At 44.7% G+C, this 12,853-nt stretch overlaps 1 protein-coding gene across 1 annotated transcript in view; it reads right to left on the bottom strand.

The window, feature by feature from the left end:
- Positions 1 to 9,660: 9,660 nt before the first annotated feature.
- The window catches only part of LOC123142744 (uncharacterized), a 40,342-nt gene continuing 37,149 nt past the window's right edge, over positions 9,661 to 12,853 (bottom strand). The window contains exons 4-6 of the mRNA XM_044561512.1: positions 10,538 to 10,598; positions 10,195 to 10,481; positions 9,661 to 10,101 (exon numbers count right to left, since the gene is read on the bottom strand). Coding sequence (XP_044417447.1) covers positions 9,661 to 10,101; positions 10,195 to 10,481; positions 10,538 to 10,598 — 789 coding nt within the window. The remainder of the gene's footprint in view (positions 10,102 to 10,194; positions 10,482 to 10,537; positions 10,599 to 12,853) is intronic.

Below are 12,853 nucleotides of genomic sequence, written 5' to 3'. Positions count from 1 at the left end.
CTATTGGTCCCGGTTGGTGGCACCAACCGGGACCAAAGGCCCTGCCTATTGGTCCCGGTTGGTGGCACAAACCGGGACCAAAGGCCCCCCTATTGGTCCCGGTTGGTGGCACCAACCGGGACCAAAGGCCCCCCTGCCTGGGCTGGCAGCAGCGGCCACGTGGAGGACCTTCTGTCCCGGTTCGTGTAAGAACCGGGACTAAAGGGTTAGGGCTTTAGTAACGACCCTTTAGTCCCGGTTCAAAAACCGGGACAAAAGGCCCTTACAAACCGGTGTAAAAGCCCCTTTTCCTACTAGTGATATTTAATTGTAGATGTTTAATATTTGAATTATGAACAGAGTAAATGTCGTACTCGGACGACGAAAGTCTCCCGGGGGAGTGCGACTGGTGCCACGACGATCGAGGTCAGTGCGACGGGCCTCACCTGGACGAAGATCGGCGCTTCAGCATTAAGCTCGAGGAGACCTTCGATGTTGAAACGGTATGCAACGGCGACAAGTGTTATTTTTTAGTAATTAAGCACGACTTCAAATATTTCAACGTGTACTTTTCATCTTTTCATCTTTTATGCTTGGATACGTTTTAGTCTCATGACTAAAAGTAGTGGGACTAAAACTTGCTAGCCTCACCCATGCTTGGATCCAAATACTAAAGAGACTAAAATCAAGTTAATGAACATTTATTATCCTCCAAACCCTCCAATCCAGAACTCGCATGTGTTAAAGGAGAGGAGTTAAATGAGGAGAGAGAGGACTAATTCACATTTTAGTAGGGGTACCCCTGACTAAAAAAATTTAGTCTCAAGACTAGTTTTAGCCCCTCTTTAGTCAGCGGTGCTTGGAACTTTAGCCTCTTAAACAGACTATTTTTAGTCAGACTAAAATAAGTCTCTTGGATCCAAGCACCCTCTATGTCTTAGAGAGGATGGGTTTTGAAGACCATGAAAGTTTCGGAACAAAGAAAATTCACCTAAGGACCCATCATGGTGTGGATTTTGAAGTAAAGCTGTACAATTCTGAGAGCGTCATTTTGGTTGCAAAAAATGGGAAGCACTTTGCAAGATGTATGGTTTTGATGAGGGTATGCTTGTCACCATGGATCTTGGTGATCCTGAAATCGAGCAAGACAATATGGACATTTGGGTCCTTGTTGATACGCCTCCAATTCTACCGCTATGCGAGTTTCTCAAACATAGTTATTAGCTAATTTATATTGTTTATTTCAAAATAGTTGACAGCTTATTTCCATTGACAGCTTATTTTGATTGTTAAAACAATGTGCGGAACATGGTAGACAAAACCCACTACACCGATGGCTCCGAATTAACTTATCATGAGAAAAATCATCTGGTCGGATTTTGTACTGATATTAAGAATTACAATATCTACAATCAAACTCCTCAACATTATGGTCAATACGTGCCACTAGTGCACGTGTTGAACTACGGTAACTACCATGGAGATACCCTGATAAGATTTTTTACTATTACGACATCTGTGCATCTTTTGCATACTTCTAAAACTAGTACATCATTGCTAACTATGAAGTTATTACTATGTTTTTCAACAGAGAATCCCAGAGGATTGTGTGCATCATTTGATGTATCAGAATGGCAGCCTTCGTGTTTTGAACATATATCCAGGTCATCCTACGAATCTCAACTATCCATACCGGATTTTTCAAAGAAGTGGAGACATGCTAATCAAAAAATGGAAAAAATGTATGGACAGTCGTAAGGAGGTTCTTGGAAGCAAAAGAATTGGAGACAGGATGATCTCCATTCACCATAATGGAGAGTCAGGGTCTATATTGTTTTATGCTATTTTACCTTAGAGTGGGTATTTAGGTCCTACCTAATACTGATGATCATGTGCTAAGAACAATTAAGTAGGGTTGGTTCGATGACTATGAGGATGATGATCGTATGACTTGTTATTAATAACGAGTAGAAGTTGTATGATGATGATTAGTAGGACTTGTTATTATATATGATGATGCATGATGCGAGCATGAAGAGTTATTATACATCAGCGGGTGAAATGAACATGGATTGGATTGAAGTGAAGGCAACATGCATGTGCCGCATGTCGAAAGTAGTACAATCCAAACTTGATCAAAGTTAGGATTAGTATTACTTTTGACATGCACCACATGTTGCCTTCACTTCAATCTAAGCCATGTTTAGGCATAGCAGTAGTGTCGGTAAACCAAGCACGGAGATATAAGAGAGGACACTTCTCTCTATTAGCTAGCTAATAACAACCTAAATTAACCCCCAAACCCCTAAACCAGCCCCTTTCAAAAAAAACCTCAGCTCAAGCCAGCTGCTGATGCGTGGATGCCTTTTGGTCCCGGTTGGTGTCACCAACCGGGACCAAAGGCCCCCCTGCCTGGGCTGGCCGCAGCGGCCACGTGGAGGCCCATCTGTCCCGGTTCGTGTAAGAACCGGGACTAAAGGCCAAGGGCATTAGTAACGACCTTTTAGTCCCGGTTCCAAAACCGGGACAGATTGCCCTTACGAACCGGGGCAAATGGCCATTTTTCTACTAGTGACATCGTATGTCATCTTAGCTGAAGAAATCTACCGGGCTTTGATGGGGTAGAGGCCCCTCTTGCATCTACCTTGTAGAAGAATTAGTTTCGTTGCCGATCCTTAGTTTAATGTTAGAATTAATGGGCTAGGCCCATAGCAATTTCTGAAATCTCAAAGCCCATGTGTAAAATGGCAAGTGGTGGTGCTAAGTTTAGTCCCACCCCGGAAGTTGAAGAAGAGTTGGACCTCTTTATATAGTGGGTTCTCTCCACCACTCTAAGTGGTGTGTGAGAAGAGAAAGGGAAAACCACATGCGCGCGCTCGCTTGCCTCGCCTCGCCTTGTCTTGCCGGGCCGGGGCGTGGCGTGGCGAGGCGAGGCGAGGCGGCGCGTACATGCGACATGCGCGTGAATGGTCCGTCGAAATCTGGTCCGTCTCCTTGCAGGAGCGCAGCTTCCTTTTGCCGTTTTATTTTTATGTCTTGGCAGACAAGTTTTTGATTTCTTGTCTGGTAAGTATACGAATTAGAAACCGAGTCGGCTTGGGATTGTGGTCGCGACACAATACCGCCTCTGGTCCTAATATATATACAGCTACCGGCTGCGGCCAGAGACACACCGAAAAACACCTAGGGTTTTGCCTCATCTCACAACTTGCGCCGCCATCGTAGTCTACTCCATCCCAAACGCCGGCGTGCATCGGCGCGTGGGAGAGCAGGTCTCCGGAACCGTTCATCTTTGCGATCCTGCACCGGGAGAGGACGAATTAGCTTTTTGGGAAGCGCTGTGGGCGACTGCTCAAATTCGTCATCACGGGTCGTCTTCCGTCCAAGTCGGGCGGTGCTACTCATCGTCGTATTCATCGCCGTCAGCAGCAGATCGTCGCCCACATCGTCATCAACACTGTCGCACCCATAATAGCTAACGATCAGTAGGTCCAACATCCTCTGTTCATGTCTGTTTCTACAGCTATTGTTACGTGTTTGCTGCTGTTATGCATGTCTTGCTGTTCTTCTAGTTTGCTAGATTATTGCATGCTAGTATCTCTTCTAGTCATGAATTATTTACTGGAATTAATCATGAACTTGCCTAATATTCCAACAATCCAAAAACCTAATTATAGGCAATTTCCTGAGTTAACTATGGCTGGATTCGCTGATGCACTGAGGCCGGATAAGTTTACCGGTGTGCACTTTAAGAGGTGGCAGGTGAAGACCACGCTCTGGCTTACTGCTTTGAAAGTTTTCCACGATAGTGTTGGTGCTCCAGAGGGAATGACCGACGAAGATCGGAGAAAATTCCAGGAAGCCAATACTATGTTTGTGGGATGCATTCTGAGTGTTCTTGCTGACCGTCTGTGTGATGTGTACATGCACATAAACGACGGAAAGATTCTGTGGGATGCACTGAATGCAAAATTCGGTGCAACAGATGCAGGCAGTGAACTGTACATCATGGAGAGTTTTCATGACTATAAAATGGTGAATAACCGTTCTGTGGTTGAACAAGCTCATGAGATACAGTGCATTGTGAAGGAACTTGAACTCCTTAAATATGTTCTACCCGACAAATCCGTGGCTGGGTGCATGATTGCAAAGTTGCCTCCTTCATGGAGGAATTTCGCCACAACTCTGAAGCATAAGAGACAGGAGATATCAGTTGAAAATCTGATTGCATCTCTTGATGTTGAAGAAAAAGCTCGGGCTAAAGATACTACTGAAAAAGGAGGTGAGGTTCAGCCTACTGCTAACATGGTGTAGAGGTACCCACAGAACAAGAACAAAGGGAAGAACAAACCTGTTTTGAACAAGCCTACCAAGACTACTACCTTCAAGAAGAAGAAGTTCAACAAGGCTGAGCTAGAGTGCTACGCCTGTGGGAAGCCTGGACACTTTTCCAAGGAATGCCTTGAACGTGCAGACCGCAGAGGGAAAACAAGCTCCAAGACTGTCAACATGGTGACCGCTAGCAATACTGATGGGTATGGTAATTTACCTATTGTGCTTTTAGTATTTCAATCATCTTCGTGGTGGATTGATTCGGGTGCTAACGTTCATGTGTGTGCTGACATCTCCCTCTTTACTTCTTATCAGGTCGCAAGGGATTCTTCCGTCCTAATGGGGAATGGGTCACATGCTTCTGTTCGTGGCATTGGCACGGTGGATCTGAAGTTTACTTCGGGAAAGATCGTGCAACTAAGGAACGTGCAGCATGTCCCTACTATGAACAAGAATCTAGTTAGCGGCTCCCTTCTATGTCGAGATGGATTTAAGGTAGTTTTACAGTCCAATAAAGTAATCGTGTCAAGATTTGGACAATTTATAGGAAAAGGCTATGAGTGCGGAGGCTTGTTCCGCTTTTCTCTTTCAGATTTTTGCAATAAGTCAATAAACCAAATTTGTGCTAGTGTTAATGATGATGCAAGTATTTGGCACTCTTGTTTATGTCATATTAATTTTGGTTTAATGTCTCGGCTATCCAGCATGAGTTTAATTCCGAACTTCACAGTTGCCAAAGGTTCAAAGTGCCATAGTTGTGTGCAATCTAAGCAACCTCGAAAGCCTCATAAGGCTGCCGAGGAGAGAAACTTGGCACCTCTAGAACTCATACATTCTGATCTTTGTGAGATGAATGGTGTGTTGACAAAAGGTGGAAAGAGATATTTCATGACTTTGATTGATGATGCGACTAGATTTTGCTATGTTTATTTGTTGCAAACTAAAGATGAAGCATTAGACTACTTTAAAATCTATAAAGCTGAAGTTGAGAATCAACTAGAGAGAAAGATCAAGCGTCTTAGGTCCGATCGTGGTGGAGAGTATTTTCCAAAAGTTTTTGATGAATTTTGTGAGGAACATGGTATTATTCATGAGAGGACGCCTCCCTATTCACCTCAATCAAATGGAGTGGCCGAGAGGAAAAACCGCACATTGACTGACTTGGTGAATGCCATGTTAGACACTGCTGGTTTATCTAAGGCATGGTGGGGGAGGCTCTATTGACTTCATGTCATGTCCTGAATAGAGTTCCCAACAATAATAAGGAGAAAACCCCTTATGAGGAGTGGGTTGGGAGAAAACCATCACTTTCTTATTTGCGCACTTGGGGATGTTTGGCAAAGGTCAATATTCCTATTCCTAAGAAACGCAAACTTGGACCAAAGACAGTGGATTGTGTCTTTCTAGGGTATGCTCAACGGAGCATTGCTTATAGGTTTTTAGTGGTAAAATCTGAAGTACCTGATATGCATGTTGATACTATAATGGAATCTCGTGATGCAACATTTTTTGAGAACATATTTCCTATGAAAGATATGCATAGCATTGCTAGATTTTCTTCTGAGATAATACCTAAATCTAGTACAACTGATGAATATTTCGAACAATCACATGAGGAAGTCCTTGATAAGGATAACAATGAAGTTCCTAGAAGGAACAAGAGACAAAGGATTGCAAAATCCTTTGGTGATGATTTCATTGTATACCTTGTGGACGACACACCCAAGACGATTGCAGAAGCATATGCATCTCCGGATGTAGATGATTGGAAAGAAGCTGTTCATAATGAGATGGACTCAATTCTTTCTAATGGAACTTGGGAACTAACTGATAGACCATATGGTTGTAAACCTGTGGGCTGTAAGTGGGTGTTCAAAAAGAAGCTAAAGCCTGATGGTACTATTGATAAGTACAGGGCGCGGCTAGTGGCCAAGGGCTACACTCAGAAAGAAGGCGAAGATTACTTTGACACCTATTCACCCGTTGCTAGAATGACCACCATTCGAGTGTTACTTTCCTTGGCTGCCTCTTCTGGTCTTATCATTCATCAAATGGATGTAAAGACAGCTTTTCTCAATGGAGAGTTGGAAGAGGAGATCTATATGGATCAGCCTGACGGGTTTGTGGTAAAGGGTGAAGAGAGAAAGGTGTGCAAGTTGTTAAAATCTTTGTATGGTCTGAAACAGGCACCTAAGCAATGGCATGAGAAGTTTGAAAGAACTCTGACTTCTGCAGGATTTGTCATTAACGATGCTGATAGGTGTGTTTACTATCGCCATGGTGGGGGCAATAGTGTCATATTATGTTTGTATGTGGACGACATACTGATCTTTGGTACAAACATTAATGCAATTAATGAGGTCAAGTGTTTTCTATCAAAAAGTTTTGACATGAAAGATCTGGGAGAAGCCGATGTAATTCTAAACATCAAACTTATTAAGGATGAGAGTGGGATTACATTAACGCAATCTCACTATGTTGAGAAGGTCTTGAACCGATTCGGTTTTATGGATAGCAAGCCTTCTCCAACACCTTATGATCCCAGCGTGACACTCAGAAAGAACAAGAAAGAAACGAGAGATCAATTAAGATACTCTCAAATTGTCGGTTCACTCATGTACTTAGCTAGCGCTACAAGACCAGATATCTCTTTTGCTGTGAGCAAACTGAGTAGGTTCATGTCCAACCCGGGTGATGATCATTGGCATGCACTAGAAAGGGTCTTGCGCTATCTGAGAGGTACTATGAGTTACGGAATTACTTATTCAGGGCATCCTGCTGTGCTAGAAGGATATAGTGATTCAAATTGGATCTCCGATGTTGATGTACTTTACGCAACAAGTGGGTATGTATTTACTCATGGTGGTGGCGCAGTGTCATGGGGGTCTTGCAAGCAAACCATATTGACAAGGTCAACTATGGAAGCAGAATTAACTGCTTTGGACACAGCTACTGTTGAGGCAGAATGGCTGCGTGAGCTCTTGATGGACTTGCCGGTTGTTGAAAAACCTGTACCGGCTATTCTTATGAATTGTGATAACCAAACGGTTATCGCTAAAGTGAACAATTCTAAAGATAATGCAAAGTCATCAAGACACGTGAAAAGACGTTTGAAGTCTGTCAGGAAGTTGAGAAACTCCGGAGTAATAACTGTTACGTATATACAAACAGACAAAAACCTGGCAGGGACTATCACGAAATGTGATAGATATTGCATCGAGGGAGATGGGTATGAGACCCATAGATGTTACACCATAGTAGTAACCCAACCTTTGTGATCAGAGATCCCGTGAATTAGGATCTGGGAAGAACAAGCTATTGGTTAACTGAGGAGAGTAATAACTTATGATCGTCTCCAAGTGAAGATGCAAAACTCTCAGAGTTGTAAGGCTCAGATCTGTAAGGCAGGTTGGCAACATGCCTTAATGTGGTTCTATTGGCTATAATTAGCAAAGATGTTGTCCTACAGAGCAGTCTTGAAAGAACACACCTATATGAGTTCTGACTGTAAACGTCGCAGTCTATGAGATTTGGGTGATCTCTATTAAGCTCACGAAGAGACCAGGGAGTATGACGTATAAGCTCCAAACCGCGGGGTAGCCTACTGGCGGTCAGGTACTGGTTAAGACTTTGAGTGAAACCTGTTCACACAAAACTAGCAATTCAAGGCATAGTCCATTGTCAAGTTGTGAATGGATGTAGCTTAAAGTTCTAGGCAGAAGTTCAACTTAACAGTCTCTGCTGAAACACTGGTATATTAAACAAGTGGTGAGAGAAGGCAAATCTCTAAATGGGTATTTGAGATCTGGTGGGGGATTGTTAGAATTAATGGGCTAGGCCCATAGCAATTTCTGAAATCTCAAAGCCCATGTGTAAAATGGCAAGTGGTGGTGCTAAGTTTAGTCCCACCCCGGAAGTTGAAGAAGAGTTGGACCTCTTTATATCGTGGGTTCTCTCCACCACTCTAAGTGGTGTGTGAGAAGAGAAAGGGAAAACCACACGCGCGCGCTCGCTCGCCTCGCCTCGCCTTGCCGGGCCGTGGCGTGGCGAGGCGAGGCGAGGCGAGGCGTACATGCACGTGAATGGTCCGCCGAAATCTGGTCCGTCTCCTTGCAGGAGCGCAGCTTCCTTTTGCCGTTTTATTTTTATGTCTTGGCAGACAAGTTTTTGATTTCTTGTCCGGTAAGTATACAAATTAGAAACCGAGTCGGCTTGGGATTGTGGTCGCGACACAATACCGCCTCTGGTCCTAATATATATACAGCTACCGGCTGCGGCCAGAGACACACCGAAAAACACCTAGGGTTTTGCCTCATCTCACAACTTGCGCCGCTATCGTAGTCTACTCCATCCCAAACGCCGGCGTGCATCGGCGCGTGGGAGAGCAGGTCTCCGGAACCGTTCGTCTTTGCGATCCTGCACCGGGAGAGGACGAATTAGGTTTTTGGGAAGCGCTGTGCGCGACTGCTCAAATTCGTCATCACGGGTCGTCTTCGGTCCAAGTCGGGCAGTGCTACTCATCGTCGTATTCATCGCCGTCAGCAGCAGATCGTCGCCAACATCGTCATCAACACTGTCGCACCCATAATAGCTAACGATCAGTACGTCCAACATCCTCTGTTCATGTCTGTTTCTACAGCTATTGTTACGTGTGTGCTACTGTTATGCATGTCTTGCTGTTCTTCTAGTTTGCTAGATTATTGCATGCTAGTATCTCTTCTAGTCATGAATTATTTACTGGAATTAATCATGAACTTGCCTAATATTCCAACATTGAATACAATTTCAGAATCCTAATTGCACCCTTCGTTCCAAAATGATTGAAGTTATTGGCTTGTACAAAGTCAAACTTCTTTATCTTTGAGAAACTCTATAGAAAATGTGCCAACATCTACAGAACAAAATACAAATAGTACGGAAACATATTTCATAAAGAATCTCATGAGACTAATCTCATGTTTTAGATGCTAATATATTTTTCTATAGACGTGGTCAAACTTAAACAAGTTTGACTTTGGACAAGCCCATAACTTCAATAATTGGGACGGGGAAGTAGTAATTAAGCTTTCAAGAGGAATAAGCTATTCTTGGCACCAGAAATATACAAATCATTTTTTAGATGAAGTTTATTAGATGAGGTACGAACAGTGACGCTTCCTATGTAACAAATGTCTATGCCTGTCCCGTTGGGTGTGCGTCTTATCGTAGCCGGTGTACCGGTACGTGCGTGGTCAGCTTGTCTATCTCCCCGGGGATATGATTTGTTGCACCGAGTCAACGTACCGGTTCGTGTCATCTAACGTATAACGGCACGCAGCACCCACCGATCTACATCATATATATACACATCTACATCAAGCTGTTGTAGTTGTAGTGCTCCTCCAGCCCTAGGTCCATCAGCGCCCCATCACACTGATCATCTGCGCCGGCTCTCAAACAAGCCGCTGCACTGCGTCCGCCCTGGACTTGCTGGCTGAAGTCGAGGATACTGTCATAGCTCAGCAGTTGCGGCATGCCGTCAAAGGGGTGGACATCGTTGAGCGAGACGCCTGCCGCGCCGTGTGGGTGGTGATGATCACAGGGCAGGAGCTGGTAATGGTCGCCGCCCGCGCCGATGGAAGGGAACGACGCCATAGGCGAGTGGTGATACTGTTCCGGATCGTGGCAGGACGAGGAGCTTAGGTAGTTGGATCCGCACACGGCACCGCCGCCGAGCTCCGGCTCGCCATCCATGGCGTAGTCCGTGTCGGCTTTCTTCTTGTGGAAAACTCTGCACAACACCCAGTCCTCCTGCACACAAAAGTTCAAATGCAAACGTGCATATTAGCGCCGCTTATCAACTAATCTCAGATGACATCAGATTTATATCGCAATTGAACCCACCTTGGGTGGGGAGTGAGGGTTCTCGATGCGGAACTCGTGCATGACCCAGCAGGTCTTGGTGCCTTTGGGCGCACGGCCGCGGTAGAACACGAGGGTCTTGCGCATGCCGACGATGGCGGCACGGCCGGAGAGGGATGACGACGACCTCGGGCTGCGGATGACGCGGTCCTTGCCGGTGGCCTTCCAGTAGCCGGACCTGGTGGCGCGGTTCGTGCGCAGCCCCGTCGCGTACTTGCGGTCGCGGAAGCTGAAGAAGTACCACTCGTTTGTGCTCAGCTTCGCCACATCTGCATACCACCATGGCCAGCCAGACGCACAATTAGCAACAGAAGCTTCAGTGGACGTTGATTAGGATCCCCCAAGCGTATACGCAAACGTATGTGCATAATTAGATCATACGTATCCTGTCGTACAATTACACAAAGAAAGAGAGGTCGAGGGGCAAAGGAAAGTACGCACTAGTCCTTTTAAGTTAATTAGTAAAAATTGACTATGAAGTGTCCAAACATTGTGGAATTTTAAGTTTCTTGGTAGAAGTGCCCATATAGGGGAAGGGGTGGGGGAAAAAAGGTGATATGAGATGCCAGTTGCAAGCCAATTCCTTTAATCCAAAGAATTTTACATGCAGTTCTGCAGAGTTAGACACAATAATTAATCCAAAGAATTTTTAAGTGGTAGCCCGCTTAAAAATCTTAAGAGAAACTTGTGCTAGAAGCAACACAGGACTTGCAGGAATTGCATAGGATCGAGATTGTATATATATGCATGTATATACAACCAGTATGACAAGTTGATGAGTAGTAAATCATTCCATGCTTAGTAAATCATTCCATGGAATGAAGTTAAATTAATTAAGAGATATGTAGCTTGCTGGAGAGGGACTAACAACATATTGGCACGGCCGGACGGATGGAGAGCTAGCCAGCAATGGAGTAAGTACTCTACGCATTAACTCCCAGGCGCAGGGGGCGGGGAAATTAAACGGAAACAGAGGAGGGGAACAAGGGCGGGCGTGCACTGGCCGGCGTCGCAATCGATCGGGGACGACGACGCTTGCGCAGCACGAACTCCGGGTGATGCGGTGGTGGCTTTAGCTAGGTAGAGAGGGAGAAGAGGGGAGGGAGGAGGTGATGCAGGCTCGCAAGGCAGCCCCGCTTTGCTAGTCCGGAGCCCCACAGTGATGTACTACCTCCGTTCTACTTTATTGGTCCTTTTCGTTTTTTTTATCAAAATTTGACTATAGATTTAACAAATAAAATGTTAACGCATGTCATAAAAGAATTTATATCGTTAGATTCGTTTGAATATAGTTTCCAATAGTGTGACATGCATTAAAATTTTAGAAGCATTAATTAAATATATGATCAAAATTTAGCACAAAATACTAAATGACCAAGAAATCAGGACGAAGCTAGTACTCAGCAACTCTGCCACTGTGGACGCGGCCGCATTTAGCATCAGTCAGGGCTAATTATTAGTCCATTATCATACACTCCACATATAGTTAGCCCTGTTCATCCATCTCATCATCACCATCATCTCTCTCTCTCTCCGGTCTCCACATCTCTCTTTCTCTCTCCCGGCCTTTATGTGTTCCTACGTGTCTGCCTTGTTAAATTTTGCTTGCAAGTAAGTCATGTGTTCGTACAGACGATTACCGGGCGATCGATTAATTGGTATGTTACTTGATTAAGCAACCAAGTACATATCTATGGGGCATACATACAGCTGGGGGATTAATTATGGACAGTACGTGTGATTAACTTAAAGCAAGGTACGCGCATCTATCCACATATCCAGCTAGTCTTACAGTATTATCATTATAATCTCTTATAAACCGAGAAGTACGATTTGATCTTAATCTCATGTGTCCCACACTGTGTAGTACTACTGTCGTTCTTTTCTTCTGCCACGAGAGAAAGGTAGAAATCTAGTGGACCTAACGATGAGATAAAGTTGGTAAATACGTACGTGTGTACGTGCACGCCCGCGCTAAGGAACTGCGATGTCACCGGTAGTTTCATCGTTTCAGCTAAGCATCTAGTCGCCCCTATGCAATGAAGCAGATAACGATATGACGACGGCAGATACGATCGATATGTATTCATGTGTACGTGCTAAGATCAACACGATCAGATTCTCTCCAGGAGAGAGAGAGAGAGAGAGAGAGAGAGAGAGAGAGAGAGAGAGAGAGAGAGAGAGAGAGAGAGAGAGAGAAGAAGAAGAAGAGAGAGATTTCAGAGACTTGAGATAGAGATGGATATGGAGCAGCAACAGTCTGTGTACGTACGTTGATTAGGGCACATGCAGCCACCCTATTCAAGCACAGTATGTACGATCAGCGCGACGGAATAAAGGGTGGCACGCGCGTATATATCCTATGTACGTGTACCGACCATCACCCAGTGATCAGTGCATATCATGGTACGTACACGGTACACGCCAGGTGTATACATGCATCGATGTGGCTGTTGGAGCATACGCATCATACGCTTCCTGCAGCCAGTCCGCCCAGTCCCATTTATATGTGTGTCTCTCTTCAGCACTCCCTTCATTGACCTAGAACCACCACAAGAATTATGAAACGGAGCGAATACTATATATGCGGTGTAGGTAAATACAAGCAAGAATCAGGTTTGGTGATCTTCCTCTAGCTAGG

Source organism: Triticum aestivum, chromosome 6D (assembly GCF_018294505.1).
Source record: "Triticum aestivum cultivar Chinese Spring chromosome 6D, IWGSC CS RefSeq v2.1, whole genome shotgun sequence".
NCBI lineage: Eukaryota > Viridiplantae > Streptophyta > Magnoliopsida > Poales > Poaceae > Triticum > Triticum aestivum.
This window is presented reverse-complemented; position numbering and strand designations above follow the sequence as displayed.